The 24,827-nt window shown below is 58.4% G+C and overlaps 3 protein-coding genes across 3 annotated transcripts; all 3 read right to left on the bottom strand.

Annotated features, from left to right (window-relative positions):
* Positions 1 to 88: 88 nt before the first annotated feature.
* On the bottom strand, positions 89 to 3,871 carry SNRNP27 (small nuclear ribonucleoprotein U4/U6.U5 subunit 27). Its single transcript, XM_065856701.1, has 6 exons — positions 3,782 to 3,871; positions 2,515 to 2,635; positions 2,280 to 2,392; positions 904 to 983; positions 750 to 814; positions 89 to 348 (listed from the first exon to the last, which is right to left on the bottom strand). The coding sequence occupies exons 1-6, from the start codon at positions 3,816 to 3,818 to the stop codon at positions 294 to 296; spliced, it is 471 nt and encodes a 156-aa protein (XP_065712773.1). The 5' UTR covers positions 3,819 to 3,871; the 3' UTR covers positions 89 to 293.
* A 1,026-nt stretch (positions 3,872 to 4,897) lies between these two features.
* On the bottom strand, positions 4,898 to 19,013 carry ADD2 (adducin 2). Its single transcript, XM_065856626.2, has 16 exons — positions 18,929 to 19,013; positions 18,349 to 18,464; positions 17,670 to 17,850; positions 16,867 to 17,005; positions 15,637 to 15,788; positions 12,998 to 13,078; positions 12,767 to 12,916; positions 12,502 to 12,645; positions 12,323 to 12,421; positions 9,840 to 10,016; positions 9,498 to 9,755; positions 8,769 to 8,888; positions 8,564 to 8,653; positions 8,323 to 8,479; positions 8,145 to 8,231; positions 4,898 to 7,376 (listed from the first exon to the last, which is right to left on the bottom strand). The coding sequence occupies exons 3-16, from the start codon at positions 17,847 to 17,849 to the stop codon at positions 7,093 to 7,095; spliced, it is 2,118 nt and encodes a 705-aa protein (XP_065712698.1). The 5' UTR covers position 17,850; positions 18,349 to 18,464; positions 18,929 to 19,013; the 3' UTR covers positions 4,898 to 7,092.
* FIGLA (folliculogenesis specific bHLH transcription factor) lies at positions 18,135 to 23,102 on the bottom strand. Its single transcript, XM_065856551.1, is given in 7 exon segments — positions 18,135 to 18,142; positions 18,349 to 18,464; positions 19,451 to 19,588; positions 19,824 to 19,891; positions 19,893 to 19,958; positions 20,206 to 20,358; positions 22,878 to 23,102. Coding segments are annotated over 7 exon segments (774 nt in total).
* Positions 23,103 to 24,827: the final 1,725 nt, after the last annotated feature.

Raw genomic sequence — 24,827 nt, forward strand, 5'->3', positions numbered from 1 at the left:
TATAAACTTCTGTGTATTTGTGTGATGTGGGAATTTGGGGGGGGTTGTGGCGGAAGGTCCTGGGTGAATAAAATCATAGGAAATAAAATAATAGGAAAAATATACACAGGGTTTTATTATAACGGGGAAACAAGAAAAATACAACAAAATCCCAGGGAGGATCAAACCCCGCGGGAAATTGTACAAATACAAATAAATCTAAGATCTGGTGGCTCGTACCCGCTCGGGGGGGTTGCCGGGAATTACCCCAATTTGCCGGGGATCCGGTCTCGGGGCGGGGGGATCCCGAGGGATCAGGCGATGAAATCCAGGGGCCGGTTGAATCCTCCTTTGCGGTTCATGTATTGCCTGTGCGGGGGGAAATCGGATTAACCCCCCCAAAATACCCCAAACCGCCCAAGTGAACTCAGTTCCCCACGGATTTGCATCAAGCAGTGGCGTCTCGAGGGGTTTGGGGACCCCAGTGCCGGAGCTCAAATCTTCATCAAAAAAGTAGCTTAATTAACAAACTAAGTGGGGTTTTTTTGGTAATAAACCCGCACACCCCAGCTCTTCCACTCCCCATCTGATTTCACCATTTCTAGGAGAAAACTGAGGTATCTCACATCTTTTTGACCCAAAAAACCCCAAATCTTGCTCTTTCCCAAGGCCCATGAAGCCGATGGTCCCCGTGGCTGCAGAGTTTCCTCCACAACACGTTATCTCGTCACAAAAACTCTTTTCATCAGAAAAACGGGGGGGGTGCAAACCTGTACTTCCTCTTCTGGGACACGTTGATGGCGTAGGCGTTGGCGGCGCCGTCCACCTTCTTCCCCTGAAAGACACGAAAGAAAGAAAGGGTCCCAAACCTCAGCGGATCGTCCCCAAAAAGGGCAGGGCCGCGGGAGGCCGAGCCGCGCTCACCTTCGTCGTGTCGAAGGAGGCGAATCCCATCGTCTTCATCATCTCGATCTCCTCCTCCGTCTTGCCCTGTAAATCCTCCTCTGCCGCGGCAAGAAAATGAAAGAGTTTGGTAAAAGTATATGTTGGGATTTGCCAAAAACACCTTAAATAAGCCCTCGGGTGTCCCTGGGACACAGGAAGTGGCAGAAGGCGCTGGGACACATGAGGTGACACCCAGGGCGGCACATGGAAGCACAGAAGGTGGCAGAAGGATCTGGGACACCCCAAGTGGCTTTTCGGGGGGTCACAAGAAGTGGCAGAAGGACCTGGGACACCCCGAGTGGCTTTTGGGGGGTCACAGGCAGTGGCAGAAGGACCTGGGACACACGGGGTGGCACATGGGGGCACAGGACGTAGCAGAAGGACCTGGGACACCCCAGGTGGCTTTGGGGACACAGCAGGTGGCAGAAGGAGCTGGGACACATGGGGTGGCACATGGGGGCAAGGGACGTAGCAGAAGGACCTGGGACATGCCAGGTGGCTTTGGGGACACAGGAGGTGGCAGAAGGAGCTGTGACACATGAGGGGACTTTGGGGTGCTGGAAGTGACAAAAGGACCTGGGACACCGCAGGCGGCTTTGGGGATACAGGAGGGGACAGAAGGACCTGAGACACCCTGGGTGGCATATGGGGTGGCTTTGGGGGTGCTAGAGGTGATAGAAGGACCTGGGACATCCCAGGTGGCACATGGGGTGGCTCTGGGGACACAGGAGGTGGCAGAAGCACTGGTGGCACCCGGTGTGGCACATGAAGGCACAGGAGGCGGCAGAAAAACTTGGGACACCCCAAGTGGCTTTGGGGACACAGGAGGTGGCAGAAGGACCCAGGACAGCCCAGGTGGCTTTGAGGTTGGGAGCAGCTGGGGTTGTTTTGTGGGGTTGGGGTTTTTAGGGGGTCTTAATAGGTTTGGGGAGTTTTGGGAGGTTTTTTTAGAGGGTTTGGGTTTGTGGGGTGAGGGTTTGGGGGGAGGAATTGGGGTTTTTCAGGGGTCAGAGGGGTTCTTTGGGGTGTTGGGATTTTGGGGGACCAGGGGTTCTTGGGAGTTTAGCAGGGGTTGGGGTTTTTGGGGGGTTTCTGGGAGTATCAGGATTTTAGGGACTGCGGATTTTGGAGTTGGGGGAGTTGGAAGGGTTGGGAGTTAACTGGGGGGGTTTAGGGGCAGTTGGGGTTATTGGGGGGTTGAGTGGTTTTTGAGGGGGTCTTGAGGGGCTTGCGGGAGAGTTATGGGAGGATTTTTGGAGGGTTTGGGGTTTTGGGGGTTTGGGGTAGTTTGAGGGGTTTTTTTTGGGGGGTGGGGAACCCACGATGAACTTAGGGAGGAAAATCCCCCCCCTCACCTGTGATCTGTCGCTCTTTGCCTTTGGAATCCTTGATCTCCTTCTTCTCCTCGTCCCGTCGCTCCTTCAGCCGCGGCGGGGAGGACGAGCTCGATCGGTGCCGTCTCGGTGACCTGACAGTAAAAACATGGGGCGGTTTGTGCCATCCTGGCTCTGTCATCACCTCAGACGGTGTGACAGCATTAAGGAGTCCCCAAAATTCCCTCCTCCCCGTCCTGGTGTCTGTGCCGCTCACCTGGATCGCCGCCGGTGCGGGGAGCGCGAGCGGCTCCTCCTCCGGTCCCTGTCCCGGGAGCGCGATCGCTCCCGGCGCCGTCTCTCCCGCTCGCGGGAGGTTGAGCGCGACCGGCGGCGCTCTGCTCGGGGAGACAAAGCACCGGGTAAGTGGTCACGTCCTCACAGCCCTTTGTCATTTAAAATCCCACCCGCGCTGTGACACCCGAGTCACAGAATTGGGTGGAAAGGGACGTTTTGAGCTCATCGATGACCTCAACAAGCAGGGACATCTTCACCAGCTCAGGTTGCTCAGAGCCCCGTCCAGCCTGGCCTGGGATGTCTCCAGGGATGGTTCAGCCACCACCTCTCTGGGCACCCTGGGCCAGGCACTCACCACCCTCAAGGACAACAATTCATGGAATTTCTTCTTTTGATGCAGCCTTCTGGGCTCCAAGTTAGAGAGAAGGGTATTGTGGGGACTTTGTGCCTCCTCTCCTGCCCCCTCACCCCGATCCCTCCAGGATGGGCACAAAGATCCCCTGGGCACCCACAGAAATGGGCAAAGAAGCAGGAAAATCCCTTTGATCGGAGTGGGGTGAGCAACCTGTTGGCAGATCAATCCCTGAAGAGCTGAGGTGGGTGCAGGCGGGTGGGAGATCGTGTGTTGGAGGAATCACAGAATCATTTTGGTTGGAAAAGCCACTCAAGATCATGGAGTCCACCCATAACCCACCCCCAGCACTGCCCTGAAGAACCTCATGTCCGTCTGTCCAGCCCTCCAGGGATGGTGACTCCAGCACTGCCCTGGGCAGCCTGTTCCAATGCCCCACAGCCCTTTGGGGAACAAATTGGTCCCCACATCCAACCTCAACCTCCCCTGGCGCAACTTGAGGCCGTTTCCTCTGCTCCTGGCGCTTGTTCCTGGGGAGCAGAGCCCGACCCCCCTGGCTCCAAGCTCCTTTCAGGCAGTTCAGAGATCAGAAGGTCTCCCCTCAGCTCCTGTTCTCCAGCTGAACCCCCAGCTCCCTCAGCCGCTCCCATCACACTTGTGCTCCAGCCCCTCACCAGCTCTGTTCCCTTCTCTCAACTCGCTCCAGCACCTCAAGGGCTTTCATGAGGTGATCCCGCCACCCCTGGGGCCGCCAATCTGAGCCCTGAGGTGAAGGTCTGTCACCCCGCCCGGGTCTGTCCCCCCGCCTGCCCCCCGCGGCCGCGGTGCCTCTCCCCGCAGCCCCGTTCCCCCGGGCTCTCCCGGGTCTTCGCGGTCCCGTCCCGTCTCTCCTCACCCCGCCTCGGCGGTGACCGGGAGCGGCTGCGGCCCATGGCCGCCCCTCAGCGCCCGCACTTCCGGCCGCTCGGCCCCCCGCGCCCCGCACTTCCGGCCCCACCATCCTCCTCTCCCCCCCTGGCGCCGGCGCCATCGCGATTTGGTTCCGCAGCGAACAAGGGCCGGGAGCGACTGAACCACCCCCTGCCGGCCGACCCCTCGGCGGGGCTGTGGTACCCACGGCCAGGCTTAGACTCAGGCAAGTGTGGAGTGTTGAATCTGGGCAGGAACAACCCCAGGTTCAAGTTGGGGAACGAGCTGTTGGAGAGCAGTGTAGGGGAAAGGGACCTGGGGGTCCTGGGGCCAGCAGGGTGAGCATGAGCCAGCACTGGGCCCTTGTGGCCAGGAAGGCCAATGGTACCTGGGGTGGGTTAGAAGGGGGTGGTCAGTAGGTCAGAGAGGTTCTCCTGCCCCTCTGCTCTGCCCTGGGGAGACCACACCTGGAATATTGTGTCCAGTTGTGGCCCCTCAACTCCAGAAGGACAGGGAACTGCTGGAGAGAGTCCAGCGCAGCCACCAAGATGCTGAAGGGAGTGGAGCATCTCCGGTGTGAGGAAAGGCTGAGGGAGCTGGGGCTCTGGAGCTGGAGAAGAGGAGACTGAGGGGGGACCTCATTCATGTTCACAGAGATCTAAAGGGGCAGTGTCAGGAGGATGGAGCCAGGCTCTTCTCGGTGACAACCAGTGATAGGACAAGGGGCAGTGGGTGCAAACTGGAACACAGGAGGTTCCACTTAAATTTGAGAAGAAACTTGTTCCTGGTGAGGGTGTCAGAGCCTGGCCCAGGCTGCCCAGGGAGGTTGTGGAGTCTCCTTCTCTGCAGACATTCAAACCCGCCTGGACACCTTCCTGTGGAACCTCAGCTGGGTGTTCCTGCTCCATGGGGGGATTGCACTGGATGAGCTTTCCAGGGTCCTTCAACCCCTGACACGCTGGATTCTAGTACCAGTCCCAGCCCTGGGCCCGGCCCAGGCTCAACTGCAGCCCCAACTTGAGTCCCAGCCCCTGGCCCAGGCTCAGCCCCATCCCCAACCCCATGCAGCCCGCACCCCCCCTCGCCCCTCACTACACAGCGCTGCCGGGTGCCAAACTCGGGTTTATTTACACACAGGGTTCCCCAGCGCCCATTGTCACCCTGCAGTCCCCTCAGTCCCCAGCCACAGCCCCGGGGTGGCGGAACCTCCTTGTCCTGGTCCCGCTCCATGGGGGTTTGGCGGCCGCCCTGTTGCCAGCGCCTTCCAAAGAGGCACCGAGTCGTGGAGAACTCGTGAAGATGGAAATCTGGCTGCTCTTGTTTCAGATACAGAGAGCAACGAGCGCTGGGGCGGCGGATCCGCGATTCTCGGGGCCACGTCCCCGTTTTCCCATGGAAAACCCAAAAAGGGGCGAGAAGCAGCAGCGTGTGGGATCCTGCCTGGGAACAGTGGGTGAAACACTGCCCAGGGAGAGGGGGACGGAGATCCGGAGTTACTCGGGTGCCTGAAAAATGGGGGAGTCGTGGCGTTGATGTGACCCCTCATATCTTTGTTTCTAGCCAAGCATCGAGGACTCGCATCCCCGTGACTGTTTGCACCTTCCCTGCACCGTAAGAGATGCCAAATGCACCCTGAACTTCCATGGGGGGAAATGAATCCCCATCTCCTCCACAAAGCCCCCATTCCTCAGGGTCACCAAACCCCTGGGGACAAAGGCAGCGCTGGCCGGGCCGGTGGGGCGAGCGGCAGTGTTGGAATTCAGGGAATCGCCCCAGGAACAACCGTGCCACGGCTTTCCCAGCCTGGGTTGCACGGGGGGGACAGGTGAGATGACAAAAATGGCCTTGAAAAGCCTGTAAATCCGTGGCAGTAAACGCCAGCCCACGGGAAGAGGGTGCGGAGCTGCGGTTTGCATCTCGGAGGCTGAACGGACATGGAACGCGGGGGCTGGGGGGGAATTTGGGGGCTTAGGGTCCCCCTGGGTGTTGCGGGAGGGCGATGGGGAATTGGAGCTCAGGGGGGATATCGGGCAGGTCAAACATTCCCCCCAAAAACCGGGCTCAGGTGGGTCCTGGGGACACCCTGGCCAGGTGTGGATCTGTGTGATTTTTAACAACTTACGACATTTTAACTATTTGGTGCAGAATTTGCCTGGCACGATCCAAATCTCAGCCCTGCCTGGGTCTGCAAACCTCCTCCCTTCAACCTGCCTGCACCCCCTTTCCCTGCCTGCACCCCGTGTTCTCGCTGCCCCCAAAGCTGCCGCCTGGCCCCCAGCCTCTCTGCTCTTCCAGATGGGAAAACAAAACCCGAGAGCTGCCTCACAGCAGCAAAAAGGCTTCGAAAACAGGGGGTAGCATGTGGGAAAATCATCTTTGGGGTGAGGGAACCCCAAGCCCTCAGGGGGACATTTAGGCTCCCCGCGGGCAGGTTTGGGGCCACCACCCCAGGATGGCAAACCCGTTGGTTTTGTCCCCCAGATCCCAGCGCTGGGGCAAACGGGTGGCGCTGGGAGGTTGTAATGATGGTTTTGTCGCCGTTTGGAGGATTTTAAACGCGTGCCGGGGAAAAGCCGCGACCCGGCGTGGCGGTGGCGGATGGGGCTGCGGTGGTGGCAGTGGCGGATGGGGCTGCGGTGGTGGCAGTGGCGGATGGGGCTGCGGTGGTGGCAGTGCCTGGCGTGAGTTGGCAGCACGTGTTCGTCCCGAAGTAGCACTTAGTGAGTGGAGTTTTGCTCAGTTTTAAATAACACAAAATCTTCCCGGAGAGGTGTTTTGCTTCTCCCTTTGCCAGGTGCGGTGCGAGCTGGCCCAGATCCTGCTCGTCCTGTGAACGTGTGAGACGGTGGCACCGGGACAAGGGGACAAAGCGGCTCTCCAGCCTGGGGACAAGACGGTGACGATCTGGGAAGGAAAAGTGCCCAGGACACGATTCCCCCCGTGTCCCGCTTGATCCCGTTTCCAACAGTTTTCCCTGGGGTGAAGCCAGCGCCAGTGCAGCAGAGCTTGAAACACGAGGTAAAAAATAATAAATAACAACAAAAACACCTTTTTCTTCCTCAAACCAAGCGATCCGAGCTGCGCCCCGCGTTTCTCAAGGGATCTGCAAGCGGCGGGTGGGGAAGGAATCAAACTCTCAGCCTGGGTGCGGGAGAGGAGGGAGGTGACAGCGGCAAACGGGGCCACGATCGTCTCGTGAGCTCGGTGACGGCCGCCAGAAGCGGGTGACAAGGGACAAGGTGCCTCATGCCCAGAATGTGACTGGGGTGCGGGGCTGCGGCTCGTCCCTCCGGAGCCTCAAGCTTCGATCTTTTCCTTCTTTTTGCCTTTTTTCAGGAAAGACGGGGTCCGGAATTTCTTCTTCTTCTTGGAGGGTGATTTGGAGGGTGACCCTTCGGGGGACACAGGGCTGCTGGTCACCGTCTCCTTCTCCTTGGGGGTCTCCGTGTCGGTGCTGGGGGGGGCGGTCGGCTGCCCCCCACCTTTGCTCTCCTCGGTGCTCGGTTCCTCGTCCTTCCCGTTCACGGCTGGCGGCTCCTCGGTGTCACCCGGCGCTTGGCCACCGTCCGCCTTCTTGTCACCTTGGCAAGGGGACAGGGGAGTGGTGACACTGGGGCTGGAGGTTTAACCCCCCCCGCAAGGCGCCGGTTTGACCCGGGCAGGAGGTGGATTTGGCCCCCGCGGATGCAAAACGCCGGGACTTGTCCCCCTCCTGCGTTCCTGAGCTCCCCCCGTCCCCGCGGAACGAGCGGCGGTGGGATGAGAGCGGGACGGGGCAGCGCGGGGCAAAGTAAAGCGGGTGGCAAAGAAAACGAGGTGACACGAGGGGTTTCCTGCTGCGAGCCGGGACGGGGAGCGGGGACACCCCAGCGCGGTGGCCACGTCCCTCGTCCCGGCCTCTCCGTACTTACTACGGTGACAAGGACTCAGAGGGGACTCCTGGGGCCACAGCCACGCGTGGAGGGGAGAGACAGGGAGACGTTGTGGAGACAGACAGACAGACACCATGAGACACGATGAAAAGCCAGAAGCCACGTGCCCGCCCCCCCAGACCCGCCGCGGTTTGGGGGGTGACAAATTTGTGCTTTGGGGTGTATAACAATGGGAACATCGCAGCCCTGATGCGCTGGGAGAGGGACGGGGGTGTCCCCTGCCAAAGCCACCGCTGGACACTCGTGTTCTGCTGTGACATTCATGCCAAGCGGTAGCTTCGGTGCCATTGTGGTGTGAACCCTGTGGCCTGGGGACCCCCCAGGGGGCAGAGGGACACGGGAGGTGACATTTTTCTGTGTTTCAGTGGGTTTGGTGCTGCAGCCCCTTCTGTTTGTCCCCGGGGGTGACACACTCACCCTCCGAGGGCTCCGTGGGTGACGGGGTGGCCGGGGGTGATTTGGGGGGCGCAACCGGGGTCTCCTCCGCCGCAACGTCCTTGTCACCTGCTGGCAGAGACACGCGCTGGCCCTGGGGTCCGTGGGGCACCCCCCAAGTGTGCAATTTGTGGTGAGGGCCCCCCCGTTCCCCTCCTACCCTGCAGCCCCAGCTTTTTGCGCTCCACCTCGCGCTTGTACTCCTCCAGCTCCTGGTCCGTCAGTTGGCTGAAGGGGTTGGGGGGCTCCGGTTCGGGGGGTCCCTCCTCCCGCGACGCCTCTTTGGCCTCCGCGTCCCCCAAGTGACTCTCTGTGGACTGAAACAGCCCCCCCGGCGCGGTGTCACCCCACTGTGTGTTGGGGTGCTCGGTGGCGGGGTTGGGGGTGCAGGGGGGACATACGGGGCTGCGGCTGCTCTCGGCGATGACGCTGGCCAGGACCTGCGACTGCGGCCCCGCCGACTTCACCTCCTGCCGGTTTTGCTCCCGGATCTGGGGGGCGAGATGGGAGGGGAGAACAGAGAAAACCCCCCCGAGTCCTGGGGTTGGTGGGGACCCCGTGTCACAACACCGTGGGGGTTTTGGGGATGGGACCACGGGACCGGACCTTGTTGCGCATCTCCAGCACCTCCTGCGGGTCCGTGTAGAGCGGCACGAACTGGTTGGGGTTCTCGATGCGGATGGGGGTCCCGCTGCTGCCTTTCTCCACCTCGTCTGCTTTCAGCCACTGCGTGGCGCAGAGAAAACCCCCATAAATACGTTGTGGGGAGAGGAGACCCCGATAAGTGTGTGTTATAGAGAGAGGAGACCCCGATAAATGTATGTTACATGGAGGGGAGACCCCAATAAACGTGTTATATAGAGAGGAGACCCCAATAAATGTTACATGAGGGGGAGACCCCAATAAATGTGTGTTACCTGGAGGGGAGACTTTGATAAATGTGTGTTACATAGAGAGGAGACCCTGATAAATGTGTGTTACATGGAGGGAAGCCCCAATAACTGTGTGTTGCATAGAGAAAAGACCCCAATAAACATGCGTTACTTATAGAGAAGAACCCAATAAACGTGTGTTACATAGAGGGGAGACCCCAATAAAGCCCGTGGTGCTCGGCCCCCTGGGCTGGAGTTTTATTATTAGGTTGGGAATAGAGGGAGAAAGGCAACTTGTGTTCAATAAATGCGCTAAACAAAGCGTTTCACAGCTCTGGAACTTCCCCGGGTGTCACCGCACCTCATTTTGGTGGGCTCAACATCATCCTGCACATCACCCTTTGGTACCCAAAATTCCCTGAGCCAAACCCCTTCCCAAACGGACCCCTGGGCCGCCCCTCACCGTTGTCTTGGTCCTCTGGCTGCCGGCGCTGCCCTGCGGCTCCTCGGCCACGTTGACCCTCAGGTAGGTGTTGGGGGTGTTGAGCCACCGCGTCTTCTCCTTCTGCTGCTTCTGCGCATGCTGCCGCAGCGCCGGCACCGGCGCCGGCTCCTCCTCGAACACAAAGGCCGTCACGGTGGCGGGGATCAGCACGTCGCTCTTGGGTTTGCTCTTCTCTTGCACGAAGGGGTAGCGGTAGGTGTAGCCCGTGCGGTAACCCTGGGAAGGCAGAGAGTGCCCGGGGTTAAAGAAAAAGGGTTTATTGTGTATTTTGGGGGAAGTCGTTGCGGTTTTGGTGCTCACCAGGTTGTCCAGCATCCTCATCAGGGCCTCGAACTCGTGCTCGCCCAGGCGGCTCTTCTGCATGGGCCCGAAGGTGCTGCCGGCCCAGCGCACCGAGCCCACCTCGTGCGGCCGGTGCTTGGCGCGCTCCAGCACAATCAGGTTCTCGGCGCCGCCCGCGCTCGCCAGTGCAGACACCTGTGCCGGGGAGAAGCAAACGATGCAGCCAAATTGTCCTGTGGCTGCGCCAGTGTGTCCTATGCCGGGCACCGCGCTGGCTGCAGAGACCTGGCGCAGCTCAGTGCATGGTCTGAGATCAATATATTGGCAGCAGAGACCTGGCACAGCTCAGTGCATGGTCTGAGATCAATATATTGGCAGCAGAGACCTGGCGCAGCTCAGTGCATGGTCTGAGATGAATGCACTCCCACCAGAGACCTGTCACAGCTCAGTACACCATCTCAAATCAATATATTGGCAGCAGAGACCTGGTGGAGCTCAGTGCATGGTCTCAGATCAATATATTGCCTGCAGAGACCTGGCACAGCTCAGTGCACCATCTCAGATCAATATATTGGTAGCAGAGACCTGGCACAGCTCAGTGCACCATCTCAGATCAATATATTGGTAGCAGAGACCTGGCACAGCTCGGTGCATGGTCTGAGATCAATGTATTTACAGCAGAGACCTGGCACAGCTCAGTGCATGATCTCAGATCAATGTGTTTACAGCAGAGACCTGACACAGCTCAGTGCACAGTCTCAGATCAATATATTGGCAGCAGAGACCTGGTGGAGCTCAGTGCACGGTCTGAAATCAATGTATTGGCAGGAGGGACCTGGCACAGCTCAGTGTATGGTCTGAGATCAATATATTGGCAGCAGAGACCTGGCACAGCTCAGTGCATGGTCTGAGATCAATATATTGGCAGCAGAGACCTGGCGCAGCTCAGTGCATGGTCTGAGATGAATGCACTCCCACCAGAGACCTGTCACAGCTCAGTACACCATCTCAAATCAATATATTGGCAGCAGAGACCTGGTGGAGCTCAGTGCATGGTCTCAGATCAATATATTGCCTGCAGAGACCTGGCACAGCTCAGTGCACCATCTCAGATCAATATATTGGTAGCAGAGACCTGGCACAGCTCAGTGCACCATCTCAGATCAATATATTGGTAGCAGAGACCTGGCACAGCTCGGTGCATGGTCTGAGATCAATGTATTTACAGCAGAGACCTGGCACAGCTCAGTGCATGATCTCAGATCAATGTGTTTACAGCAGAGACCTGGCACAGCTCAGTGCACAGTCTCAGATCAATATATTGGCAGCAGAGACCTGGTGGAGCTCAGTGCACGGTCTGAAATCAATGTATTGGCAGGAGGGACCTGGCACAGCTCAGTGTATGGTCTGAGATCAATATAATGGCAGCAGAGACCTCGCACAGCTCAGTGCACCATCTCAGATCAATATATTGACAGCAGAGACCTGGCACAGCTCAGTGCATGGTCTCAGATCAATATAATGGCAGCAGAGACCTGGCACAGCTCAGTGCATGGTCTCAGATCAATATATTGGCAGCAGAGACCTGGTGGAGCTCAGTGCACTGTCTCAGATCAATGCACTGTCACCAGAAACATGGCACAGCTCAGTGCATGGTCTGAAATCAAGGTATTGGCTACAGAGACCTGGCACAGCTCCATGCGCTGTCTCAGATCAATATATTAGCTGCAGAGACCTGGCACAGCTCAGTGCATGGTCTGAGGTCAATATATTGACAGCAGAGACCTGGCACAGCTCAGTGCATGGTCTGAGATCAATATATTGACAGCAGAGACCTGGCACAGCTCAGTGCATGGTCTGAGGTCAATATATTGACAGCAGAGACCTGGCACAGCTCAGTGCATGGTCTGAGATCAATATATTGACAGCAGAGACCTGGCACAGCTCAGTACATGGTCTGAGGTCAATATATTGACAGCAGAGACCTGGCACAGCTCAGTACATGGTCTGAGGTCAATATATTGACAGCAGAGACCTGGCACAGCTCAGTGCATGGTCTGAGATCAATATATTGACAGCAGAGACCTGGCACAGCTCAGTACATGGTCTGAGGTCAATATATTGACAGCAGAGACCTGGCACAGCTCAGTACATGGTCTGAGGTCAATATATTGACAGCAGAGACCTGGCACAGCTCAGTACACCATCTCAGATCAATATATTGGCTGCAGAGACCTGGCATAGCTCAGTGCATGGTCTCAGATCAACATCTTGTCACCAGAGACCTGGCACAGCTCGGTGCACGGTCTGAGATCAAGGCACCGTCACCAGGGACCTGTCCCAGCTCGGTGCAGCTCCGGGGACGCGGTGCCGGCAGCCGAGGCCGTTCCCAGCTCGGTGCTGATTCCCGGAGCCCCCCAGCAGCCGAGCCAGTGCTCAGCCCATTGCTCAGCCCATTGCTCAGCCCACTGCTCAGCCCACCGCCCGCCCCAGGCGCTCACCTGGATCTCGCAGGCCGCCTGCAGGTGGAAGATGCTGTAAAACGCCTCCTCGGCCGTGTCGCCCAGCGCCAGCGCCCCGTGGTTGCGCAGCACCAGGATCTGCGGCACCCAGCGTCAGCGGGACAAGGAGGGGACAGGGACACGCACACACACACACACAGATATCCCCATCCCCTCACCTTACAGGTGGGACCGAGGGATTTCTGCAACTCGACCCGATCGGCTTCGTCCTCCACCTCCCCGCGGAAATCGAAGTAGGCGACGTCTCCCAGCAGCAGCGCGGGGCGGGAGATGGGCAGCAGCCCGCAGCGCATGGCCGACACCTGCGGCGGGACGTGGCACCCCCGGCCTAACAAACACACACCCCCCACCCCAAAAAACCCCTTTCCCCCCCAAAAAAAACCTGCTTTCCCCCCCAGACCCCCCCGTTTCCCCCCATCTTACGGCGGCGGTGGCCGGCGTGTGCAGGTGGACGATGCAGCGGGCGTCGGGCCGCGCGGCGTAGATGGCGGCGTGGAGGCCGAAGCTGCGGGTGTCGGGGGAGAAGCCGGTGCTGCCTGGCTCCACCACGGCCCCCAGCACGTTCACCTTCACCTGGGGGGCCGGGGGGGTCAGAGCTGCGGGTGTCCCCCTCTTTGGGGGTGTGTGGAGGAGTTTTGGGGGGCCGCGGCTCACCAGACTGGCCGCTGTCACCTCGCTGCACGCCAGGCCCTGCGGGGCCACCAGGAAGTGCTCCTGCTCCTTGCTGACCCGCAGCTGCACCGGGGGGGCAGAAATAGAGAATAAATGAGTTACAAAACACACACCCCCCCCCCCGCCCCGAAAAACTACCCGCTTCCCAAAGCTCCCCCCAAAAATATAACCGGCAGAAAAGCTCCACTCACCCAATTCCCCCCCAAAAAACAACACAACCCCAAGATACTCCAACCCCCCCCAAATAACCACAACCCCTTTGACCCCCCCCAAAACAGCTGAAAAACTCCTGACACCCACAAAACCTTCACCCCCCCCAAAAACAACCTCAAACCTCCAACCCCCCCAAACCACCCCAACCCCCCCAAACCAACCCCAACCTCCCCAAACCAAACCAACCCCAACCCCCCCAAAAAACCCCAACTCCTCCAACCCCCCCAAACCCACCACAACTCTACCCAAAGAACCCCCAAACCTCCCCAAAATAACCCCCCAAACTCTGACACCCCCAGATCCCTCAACCCCCCCAAGCCACCAATTCCACTAAATCCCCCCAATCAACCCCAAAATTCCCTCAATCCCCCCAAAAAGAACCCGCCCCCCAAACCCCCACCCCCTCCAAAACAAGCTCAATCCCCCCCAAAAAAACCTCAGATCCCCCCAAAGTACCTAAAAAAACCTCACCCCTCTAAACCCCCCAAAGTGTCCCCAAAACTGACCCCCCCAATCCCCCCAAATTCCCCCTGAAACCTGCAAAAACCTCCCCCCCCCCAAAAAACCCCAACCATGTATCTCAATGTATACCAAAAAACCCAACTCTCCCCAAAACCCTCAGCCCCCCAAATACCCCAACCCCCCCCAAAACTCCCCCCCAAAACCACCTCAAGACCCCTCAAAGCAGCACAAACTGCTCCTAAACCCCAGTCCCTCCAGCTCCCCCAAAATCCCAATCCCCCCAACCCCGCTGAAAAGCCCCCAAACTTCCCACCCCCCAAAAACCAACCCTTGCTGACTCCCCAACTCCCCTAAAAAACCCCTCACCCCCCAAAACACCCCTCAAACTCCCCAAACACTCTCATACACCTTCCAACCCCCCCCAAAAACCCTCAGTCCCCAAAAAACACCCTCAATTCCCCTATCCCCTCCCATAGCCCCCCCAAACCCCTCAAGACCCCCTCAAAAACCACCCGACCCCCCAATAACCCCAACTGCCCCTAAACCCCCCCAAATAACCCCCAACCCTTCCAACTCCCCCAACTCCCTCACTCCCCCCAAACCCTCAACCCCCCAAAAAACCCTCAAAACCCCCAAACCCTTAATAAAACCTTCCCAAACCTGCCCCAAAATGCCCACCCCCCCAAATAAAAATTCAGGACCCCCTAAAAATCCCCCCCAAATCTCCCAACTGCCCCAGAAAACCCCCAAAACCTTCCACTTCCCCCCCAAAAAAACCCCAACCGTTGCTAACACCCCAATTCCCCCCCAAAAACCCCTCAAATCCTCTAAAAAAGGCCCCCCCAAAACTCCCCCAAAATCCCCCCTGAACCCCCTCAAGACCCCCTCAAAAGTCCCCAACCCCCCAAACAACCCCAACTGCCCCCAGCCCCAAAACCCCCATCCCAAAACCTGATCCCCCAAACCCCAACTGACCCAAACCCCCCCCCAAAAAACTCAACCCCTGTAAACTCCCCAGCCCCCCCCAAACCCCAACCCCCCCCCAACCCCTCAATTCCCCCCAAATACCTTCTAAAAACCTCCCCAAACCTCCTCACCCCTCAACCCCTCAAGTCCCTAAAAAACCCTCCCAAAACTCCCCCAAAACCCCTCAGGACCACCTAAAAGACCCCCCAGCCCTCCCAGACAACCCCAACTTCCCCAGCCCCAAAATCACCACCCCCAAAAAGACCCCCAATCCTTGATAACCCCCCAATTCCACCCCAAAAAACCCTCAAATCCTCTAAAAAAGCCGCCCCAAAATCCCCCCTGAACCCCCTCAAGACCCCCTCAAAAGTCCCCAACCCCCCAAACAACCCCAACTGCCCCCAGCCCCAAAACCCCCACGCCCCAAAACCTGATCCTCCCAAACCCCAACTGACCCAAACCCCCCCAAAAAAACCTCAACCCCTGTAAACTCCACATCCCCCCCAAAACCCCAACCCCCCAAAAAACCCCTCACCCCCAAAAATACCTTCTAAAAACCTCCCAAAACCTCCTCACCCCCCCAACCCCATCGACCCCCCAACCCTCTAAAAAACCTTCTCGAATCTCCCCAAAAATCCCTCACGACCATCTAAAAAGCCCCCAGCCCCAAAACCCCCACCCCCCAAAACCTGATCCCCCCAAACCCCAACTGCCCCAACCCCCCCCAAAAAAAAACTCAACCCCTGTAAAGTCCACATCCCCCCCAAAACCTCTCACCCCCAAAAATACCTTCTAAAAACCTCCCAAAACCTCCTCAAGCCCTCAACAGCATCGACCCCCCAACCCTCTAAAAAACCTTCTCGAAACTCCCCAAAAGCCCCTCAGGACCACCTAAAAAGCCCCCAACCCCCCAAACAGCCCCAACTGCCCCCAGCCCCCCCAAACTTCCCCCGAGACCCCCCCAGGCCCCCGGTGCTCACGGTGACAGCCGCGTGTCCCAGCTGTGCCCACCCGTACAGGTCCAGCAGCCGGTGCAGAGCCCCCACCTTGCAGCGCATCAGCCGCTCCCCCCGCGCCAGCGCCGGCCCCTCCGCCCCGTGCAAGTCGTTGATGGGGGTCACGGCCACCAGCCCTGGGGACAGGACACCCCCTGGTCAATGGGGACACCCCCAAAAAACAGGGGTTTCCCAGGGATGGGGAGGGGAGGGTTGTGGAGTGGGGTTTGGTGACACCCAAGCGTTTGATGGCCCCAAAGGTTTGGTGACACCCAAGGGTTTGATGGCCCCAAAGGTTTGGTGGCTCCAAGGTTTTGGTGGCCCTAAAGGTTTGGTGACCCCAAAGGTTTTGGTGACCCCAAAGGTTTCAGTGGCCCCAAAGGCTTGCTGGCCACAAAAGTTTGGTGGCCCCAAACATTTGGTTATCCTCAAGTTTTGGTGGCCCCAAGGCTTTGGTGACACCAAGGTTTTGGTGGCCCCAAAGGTTTTGGTGGTCCCTGAGGCTTTGGTGGCCCTGAACATTTGGTTGTCCCCAAGTTTTGGTGGTTCCTGAGGTTTTGGTGACCCCAAGGCTTTAGTGGTCCCTGAGGTTTGCTGGCCCCGAACGTTTGGTTGTCCCCAAATTTTGGTGGCCCCAAGGTTTTGGTGGTCCCTGAGGTTTTGGTGGCCCCAAAGGTTTCGGTGGTCCTTGAGGTTTGCTGGCCACAAAAGTTTGGTGGCCCCGAACGTTTGGTTGTCTCCAAGTTTTGGTGGTCCCAAGGCTTTGCTGGTCCCTGAGGTTTTGGTGGCCCCAAAGGTTTGGTGACCCCAAAGGATTCATGGCTTCAAAGGTTTGGTGACCCCAAGACTTTGGTGACCCCAAAGGATCCATGGCTTCAAAGGTTTGGTGACCCCAAGACTTTGGTGAACCCAAAGGTTTTGGTGGTCCCTGAGATTTGCTGGCCACAAAACTTTGGTGGCCCCAAACGTTTGGTTGTCCCCAAGTTTTGGTGGCCCCAAGGCTTTGGTGGTCCCTAAGATTTGCTGACCACAAAGGTTTGGTGGCCCCAAGGCTTTAGTGGGTTCTGAGGTTGAGCAGTCACGAAGGTTTGGTGGTCCCCAAGGTCCTGGGGGATGTTTTCTCACCTACAACCCCAGGAATTCAGCAAAACCCTCCAGAATTTCACCAAACTGTTCAATTTTCCCCCCAAAAGCCCCTGGTGGGCCTGGCCGTACCGAGCGGGGACGTGGGGAGGGTGGCGGGGGACGTGGTGGCCATGAAGTCGGCGATCTGCCGCAGGGCCCAGACGTGGGACGAGTTGTTCCCCTTCGTCATCTGCTCCTGGATGAGGCTCTCCAGCTCCTCCCTGAAAGACTGTGACACGCGATCCCCCCGTGTCACCTCCCGGGGAAGGGACACGGTGACCCAACGGGGTAGGGACACTGCTGGGTTGGTGGTGGCAGCGTCACCAGCTTGGTGGAAGTGTCACCGCTGTCTTGGTGGCATGGTGATGGCAACACCACCAGCTTGGTGGCAGCAACAGCCCTGGCTTGTCCCCAACCCCATCTCTCCTGCCCCCAGTCTGGGGGCATCACCAGCTTGGTGGCACCACTGGCTTGGTGTCAACACCACCAGCTTGGTGGCATGGTGACAGTGGTGGCACTGGCAAGTTGGTGACAGCAGCGCCATGAGCTTGGTGGCACAGTTGTGACAGTAGCACCACCAGATGAGTGGGGACATGCCCTGAGCTGACATGTGGTGGCATTTGGGACAGGAAGGACGGGGTTGGGGACAAGAGGGATGGAGCTGGGGACAAGAGGGGCAGGCTTGGGACAGTACGCATGGGTTGGGGACAGGGGGGATGGGGTTGGAGACAGGACACATGGGTTGGGGACAGGAGGATAGGTGGGTTGGGGACAAGAGAGATGGGGTTGGGGACAAGAGAGATGGGGTTGGGGACAAGAGAGATGGGGTTGGGGACAGGAGGATAGGTGGGTTGGGGACAGGAGGGACGGGGTTGGGGCCAGGGGCTCCTCACCGGGCTCTGCAGGATCATTGTCACCCGTTTCCTCTGCTCGGTGACACTGACGTCCCCCCGCAGCTCGTTACGCGCCCGCAGGTCCCCGGGGGGGTCCCCGGGGGGGTCCTGGGCTGAGCCCCCCGCAAAGCGGGGCCCGGGGGGCTCAGGCAGGGGCTCGGGGCTGGCAGCCGCGCTCATCCTGCGGTGGGACGGACGGACAGAGGGACAGACGGACAGACGGACAGTGTCACCCCCCCGCCCCCCCCCGCCGCGATACAGATTGCGAAGAAACCACCAAAAATACCCAAACACGCCGCAGCTGCGGGTGCAGATAAGGCGCCCCCCCCGCGGCCCCGCCCTGGCCCGTCCGGGTGCCGAGTTGTCAGGAGCAGCGGGGACACCCGGGGGGGTGCGGGGGTGTCCCGGGCGGGAGTGTTTGGGGTGCCCCCCCCTCCCCCATAAACCCGGCTGAGAACGGGCAGCTCAGCGCACTAATGGGAGCAGCGACACCCACCCCCCAAAATATGGTCCGGTGGCGGGGGGGGGACGACACACAAACTGGATCCGCTTATTCAAACCCAACCTGCTCCCCCAAATCGGGGGGGGACACCCCCAGATCCCCCCCTCCCAAATCCAAGCTCCGACCTGCCCGCAGCCCCCCGTGTGTGTCCCCCAATTTTTGCTGCCCTGGACCGACCTGGCTCGGGGGGGTCGGGAGCCTTTTCCAGGCTGTATTCACGGCGGGGGGGGGGGGGCACAATTTGGGTGGGGGTCCCACGGTGCCCCCGGCCCAGGGGGAGCGGCAGCGAGGTCCTGAGCATCGCGGGGGGAGAGCAGAGGGGTGTCCAAGGGCCTCCCCACATCCCTGTGTGCCGGACACACACACACCCCCCCCAAATCTGCCCCCCCCCAGCATCCCCGGCCGCCTCCGCCCGCACCGCACCCAGCGCCGCTGCGGCAGCCGCAGGGATGGCGGATGGGAATAAAATAAAACAAATAGGGATATTATTTTTCGCGGGGGGGGGGGGCGCATACGTAGCATCGCACCCCCCAAAGATGAGCAGCGATGTGGGGGGATCGGGTACCCACCGCCCTCGGAGGATAAAGGCCTTGGGTGGGGGGGAAGATGATGCTCTGCACCCCCCGTATCTACATGCAGGCGGCTTGGGGGATGAGACAAAAGCAGGAAAATAGGGGGGGTCACCCAGATGGTCCCCCCCGTCCCGTCCCCCCCCAAACCCTCCCCGTGGGGGGGGGATGCTGCGGCCATCACCCACCTCCTCCTCCTCAGAGCATCCTGACAAAGGGCCGCCCCCCGCCCCCCCGCGCAGGTCCAGCTCCCGCCACGCCCCGCCTGGCCCCGCCCCCCGGAGGACCCCCCCCCCCTCCCCAAATCACAGACACCCCCAGAGCCCGTTTCATTGCGAGATCCTTAATTGGGAATCGTGGGAAACAACCTGGTGGCGGGGGGGGAGGGGGGAAGGGAAGGAGCAGCACCGCTAATTGCTGATTACATCGGCACGGAGCAATTAATGACGGCGCGGGGGCCCCACCGCGGTTTGGGGTGACACCCCCTCCGGGTTGGGGACAGGGGGGGCGGTGCGGGGTTCGGGGTGACACCCCCGGTTCGGGGAAAGGGGGTGGTGCTGGGTTGGGGTGACACCCCCGGTTTGGGGATGGGCGGGTGGTGGTGGGTTGGGGGTGACACCCCCGGTTTGGGGACAGGGCAGGTGGTGGTGGGTTGGGGGTGACAGCCCTGGTTTGGGGACAGGCGGGCGGTGCGGGGTTGGGGGTGACACCCCCGGTTTGGGGTGACACCCCCGGTGTGGGGGTCCAGGGCTGCATCCGACCCCGCGGCCCCAAAATCGGTGCTGGAGTGTTGGACTTGGGCGTCACCCTCAGGACACACTGGATTTTCAGGGGTTGGCAGGAAAAACCTGAAAAACATTAAAAACATTGAGAGAAAAAGAGGGGGGGGGGGGGGAACAGAAAAAAATCGGGGGAGTGGGAAAGGAAAGGGGGGGAATGGGTGGGGAAAATAAAAGGTGGAGGCAAAACTTTGGGGGGGCTTAAAAGCTGATTTGAAGCAACACCCCGGTCATGCTGACATAAGCCACAAGCCCCCTGTGAGGCCCATGGGTGCCCCCCACCCCCAGGGTGCACCCAACTCACCGGGTCCCCTTTGTCCTGCAGTGACCCCGGGTTGGGGCACAGGCCGGGGGGACCCCATGGGTGGGGGGGGGCCCAGGTCCCGGGTGTCCCCTCTCTGCTGTCACCTGGCTCCTGCTCAGCACCCACGTTGTGCCCCTGGGAAAACGGGGAGAAACGGCAAAGGGGAATTAAAAATCACCAATATTGAGATTGATTTCCTTTCCTGCCCCCCCCCCCCCGCTGAAAAACACCCCCTCCCCAGAATAATAATTCACTTTTAGTTTTAAAACGACTGGTAAAATGTCAAGCAAGAAAATCCAGCCCAGCCCCTCCCAACGCCACCCCCGTGTCAGAGGGGGGTTCAGGCTGGTGGGTCCCGATTTTGGGGTGCCCCCCCCCGTACCTGGCAGCCCCCTGTGTCCTGCAGCACCCCCCGCAGCAGCTGGATGTAGCGGGCGGCCGCGCGCAGCGTGTCGGCTTTGCTGGGCTTGCGGTCGCGGGGGACCAGGGGCACCAGCGCCTTCAGCCTCGCGAAGCCGCTGTTCAGGTTCTTGATCTGCCAAGGAGGGAAACACGGGGGTTAAACTGGGGCCCTATCAGCGTTAAACTGGGTCCCCAGGATTAAACAGGGGTCCCTTTTGCACTAAACTGAGTGCCCAGGATCAAGCAGGGGTCCCTTTTGCACTAAACTGGGTGCCCAGGATCAAGCAGGGGTCCCTTTTGCACTAAACTGAGTGCCCAGGATCAATCAGGGGTCCCTTTTGCACTAAACTGGGTGCCCAGGATCAAGCAGGGGTCCCTTTTGCACTAAACTGGGTGCCCAGGATCAAGCAGGGGTCCCTTTTGCACTAAACTGGGTGCCCAGGATTAAGCAGGGGTCCCTTTTGCACTAAACTGGGTGCCCAGGATTAAACAGGGGTCCCTTTTGCACTAAACTGGGTGCCCAGGATTAAACAGGGGTCCCTTTTGCACTAAACTGGGTGCCCAGGATTAAACAGGGGTCCCTTTTGCACTAAACTGGGTGCCCAGGATCAAGCAGGGGTCCCTTTTGCACTAAACTGGGTGCCCAGGATTAAGCAGGGGTCCTTTTAGCACTAAGGTAGGACCCCAGGATTAAACAGGGGTCCCTTTAGCACTAAAGTGGGTCCCCAGGATTAAACAGGGGTCCCTTTAGCACTAAAGTGGGTCCCCAGGATTAAACAGGGGTCCATTCAGCATTGAACTAGGGCCCCATTTTTAAAAATGGGTTCCCTCCAGCATTAAACTGGGTCTCCAGGATAAAACCAGGGCCCATCCAGCATTAAACTGGGGTCCCATCTTTAAAAACGGGTCCCCTCCAGCATCACACTGGGTACCTAGGATTAAACAGGGACCCTATCAGCATTAAACCGGAGTCCTTTCAGGATTAAACAGGGGTCCCTTCAGCATTAAACTGGGTGCCCAGGATTAAACAGGCGTCCCTTTAGCACTAAAGTGGGTCCCCAGGAATAAACAGGAGTCCATTCAGCATTAAACTAGGGTCCCATCTTTAAAAATGAGTCCCCTCCAGCATTAAACTGGGTCCTCAGGATAAAACCAGGGCCCCTCCAGCATTAAACTGGGACCCCAGGATTAAACCAGGGCCCTTCCAGGATTAAACAGGATCCCTAGGATTAAACAGGGGTCCCTTCAGCATTGAACTGGGACCCCAGGATTAAACAGGGGCCCTTCCAGCATTAAACTGTGTTCCCGGGATTAAACAGGAACCTCTCCAGCATTAAACTGGGGCCACATCTTCAAAACAGGTCCCCTCCAGCATTAAACTGGGGCCTCTCCAGCATTAAACCAGGTCCTCTCCAGCATTAAAATAGGACCCCATGATTAAACCAGGGCCCTTCCAGCATTAAGCTGGGTCCCCAGGATGAAACAGGGGCCCATTCAGCATTAAACCGGGTCCCCAGGACAAAACCAGGACCCCTCTAACATTAAACTGGGGCCCCGTCTTTAAAAGGGGTCCCTTCCAGCATTGAAGTGTGGCCCCAGGATTAAACCAGGGCCCCTTCAGCATTAAAGTGGACCCCCTCTAGGATTAAACTGTGTCCCCATTATTAATTCAGGGCCCCTCCAGGATTAAACTGGATCCTCAGCATTAAACCAGGACTAAACTGTGTCCCCAGGATTAAACTGGTCCCCCCCAAGGATTAAATCAAGCCTCCCCCCCCCCATTAAACTGAGCCTCCACCATTAAACGAGGCCTCACCCAGGATAAAACTGGGTCCCCAGGACTAAACCAGGCCCCCTCAGGATTAAACTATGTCCCCAGGATTAAACAGGGGCCCATTCAGCATTAAACCGACACCCCTCCAGGATTAAACTGTGTCCTCAGCACTAAACTGGGTCCCCAGGATTAAAGCAGCACCTCCTTCAGCATTAAACTGTGTCCCCAGACTAAACTGGGCCCCACAGCATTAAACTGAGTCCCCAGAATTAAAGCACGGCCTCCTCCAGCATTAAACTGTGTCCACGGGCTAAACTGTGTCCCCAACACTAAAGCAGGGCCTCCTCCAGAATTAAACTGAGTCCCTGGACTAAATTGGGCCCCTCTAACATTAAACTGTGCCCCCAGAATTAAAGCAGGGCCTCCTCCAGCATTAAACTGTGACCCCAGACTAAACTGTGACCCCAGCATTAAACTGGGACCCGAGCATTAAAGCAGAGCCTCCTCCAGGATTAAACTGTGACCCCAGACTAAACTGCATCCCCCAGCATTAACTGAAACCCCAGAATTAAAGCACAGTCTCCTCCAGCATTAAACTGTGTCCCTGGACTAAACTGGGTCCCCAGCATTAAAGCAGGGACTCCTCCAGGATTAAACTGTGTCCCCAGACTAAACTGGACCCCAGGATTAAAGTGGGCTCTCTAGGATCAACCCAGGGCCCCCCATAACCTGCCACCAAGCAACCTCAGGTTGTCCCCAACTCAAGGTGACCCCGAGTGCCACCACCATGAGACATTCGCCTCCCGCGATTTGCGCCCAACCCCACGCAGTTTGGTATTTTTGGGGGTGCAGAGGGTGATTTTTGGGGGCACCCTCACCCTCTCGCGCTCCTTGGCGTTGGCCGCTCGCCGCCGCTCCAGCGCCTCGGCGGGGTCCCCGGTGTGCTCGTAGCCGCCGGCCGGGCCGCGGCGCAGGCGGGCGATGGCGGCGACGCGGGGCAGGGGGCCGTGGCGCTGCCGCAGCACCAGCTCCAGCACCTCAGGGGCCGGCGTGGGCAGCACGACCCCCAATGGCTGCCCCCCAAATCCACTGGGCTCCCCCATCCCTGGAGAAGCCACACACCCCAAACTCAGCTCTCCCAAAACCCAAGAAAATGCCTCAAGAGGAGCCTTAAATACCCCAACGAGCTGCAGGTGCGGCCCATCTGGGTTAACGAGGGGTGGGCAGCTCAGCTGTGCCTCAGTTTCCCCACTTAGTGCTTGCAAATGCCACTTTGACCCAAAAAGGGACCCAAAATTGTCCCCTGGAGCACTGGCGGGGGACAAGGCCGGACTGGGGATGGGCAGCGGTGTTGTCCTGCAGAACCAGGGGTTTGTTTGGGGGCTTTGTGTGTCCCTAAAAACGCAGGAAAGAGACTCTTTTGGGTGAGGAAAATGGAAATATGAGGGTGTATTATAATAACGGTGTTTCGGTAGATGGCAGTGTTAGTCCGGGCAACACCGAAACCTCGGCACCGCCGGAAAAATGGGATAATTCCCCTTTTTCCACCAAAACCGTGGTCAGAGAGCGAGGCTGGAGGAGCAAATTGCAAAGAAACCCACACATAACCCCCCAAACGAGCCTCACGGACACCTGGAAGGCAAACGAGGTTTTATTAGAACCTCAGAAAACCCAATTTTTCCCTCTTTAATGCTCTGTAATGAGCTTCCCTGCCCGTGGCTGGATCCGGATAATCACATTATTACTGCCCCGATCTGGGGGAGCAGATCTGACATGTTAATCCAACAGCAGGTGGGTTTAAAGCCCCCCCACAAAAGAAGGTTTGTGCTCATTTGGTCACTTTTACTTGGTGGTGGAAGCATCCAAGGGGGCTGCCAAAATCCACCCCCAAAGCAGTGGGTGTTTGCTCCCTTCCCCTTGTTTTACAGCTGGGAAAGTTACCCCGGTTTGGCTGTTTGTGGCTTAAAAATTGAGGGGAAAATGGGAATTTGGGGGAGGCTCCGCAGGGGTGGGAGATGGAGGGTTTGGGGGCTGCTGGTGCAATTGGGGTTGGCAGGAATCGCACCCCAAGGGGGAGTGGGGAGAATGGGGTGGGGGGAAATTAGGGGTCAAGGTTACTAGGGGTCAAGGTTATTTGGGTCAGGGTTATTAGGGATCAGAGTTATTAGGATCAAGTTTATCAGGGTTCAGGGTTATTAGGTCACTGTGCTTTTTAGAGGTCACAGCTATTAAAAGTCATGGTTATTAGGGACCACGTTGTTTAGGGATCACATTGTTTAGGGGTCACAGTTGTTAGGGACCATGCTTTTTGGGGGTCATGCTTATTAGGGGTTGGGGTTATTAGGGGTGTCAGTTATTCAGGAGTAAGGCTTTTTAGGGGTCATGTGTTTTAGGGATCACAGTTATTAGGGACCATGGTTATCAGGAGTCGCAGTTATTAGGGACCAGAGTTATCAGCCCCAGTGGGGACGGCAGCCTGGGCGGAATTCCCGCAGAGCTGTCCCAGCGGCTGTTCGGGAGCATCTCAGGACGGGCTCTTTTCCAACGCTTCGGGCTCAAACGTGCCCAGTTTTCCCTTTTATTTTCCCCCCTCTGAGCGTGGCTGGAAACAGAGCCAAGCTCAGATCCCAAAGCCCCAGCACCCGCGGCCGTACCCAGAGCTGGTGGCTCCATCACACCAGCTGCACCCATCGCACCCGGCAGCGCCGGCGCTCTGGCGGGATCTGACATTTGTTGTTATCATGAGACTGGAAAGATGACCCGGTGGTTTGTAATTCCTGCCGAGGGGTTGGTGCGGGGAAGGTCGGGGCTGTGACACGGTGGGTCCT

This window comes from Patagioenas fasciata, chromosome 26 (genome assembly GCF_037038585.1).
Source record: "Patagioenas fasciata isolate bPatFas1 chromosome 26, bPatFas1.hap1, whole genome shotgun sequence".
NCBI lineage: Eukaryota > Metazoa > Chordata > Aves > Columbiformes > Columbidae > Patagioenas > Patagioenas fasciata.

Excerpts from the sequence above, each read along its gene's own strand:
- SNRNP27 (XM_065856701.1), bottom strand. The coding sequence starts at position 3,818 with ATGGGCCGCAGCCGCTCCCGGTCACCGCCGAGGCGGG. Across the intron at positions 2,393-2,514 it reads CCGCACCGGCGGCGATCCAG|GTCACCGAGACGGCACCGAT; the intron begins GTGAGCGGCACA and ends TTTTACTGTCAG. Across the intron at positions 984-2,279 it reads CAAAGAGCGACAGATCACAG|AGGAGGATTTACAGGGCAAG; the intron begins GTGAGGGGGGGG and ends TTGCCGCGGCAG.
- ADD2 (XM_065856626.2), bottom strand. The coding sequence starts at position 17,849 with ATGAGCGCGGCTGCCAGCCCCGAGCCCCTGCCTGAGCCCCCCGGGCCC. Across the intron at positions 10,017-12,322 it reads AGGCGGCCTGCGAGATCCAG|GTGTCTGCACTGGCGAGCGC; the intron begins GTGAGCGCCTGG and ends TCCCCGGCACAG. Across the intron at positions 8,480-8,563 it reads CCGAGAGCAGCCGCAGCCCC|TCCACAGAGAGTCACTTGGG; the intron begins GTATGTCCCCCC and ends GGGCTGTTTCAG.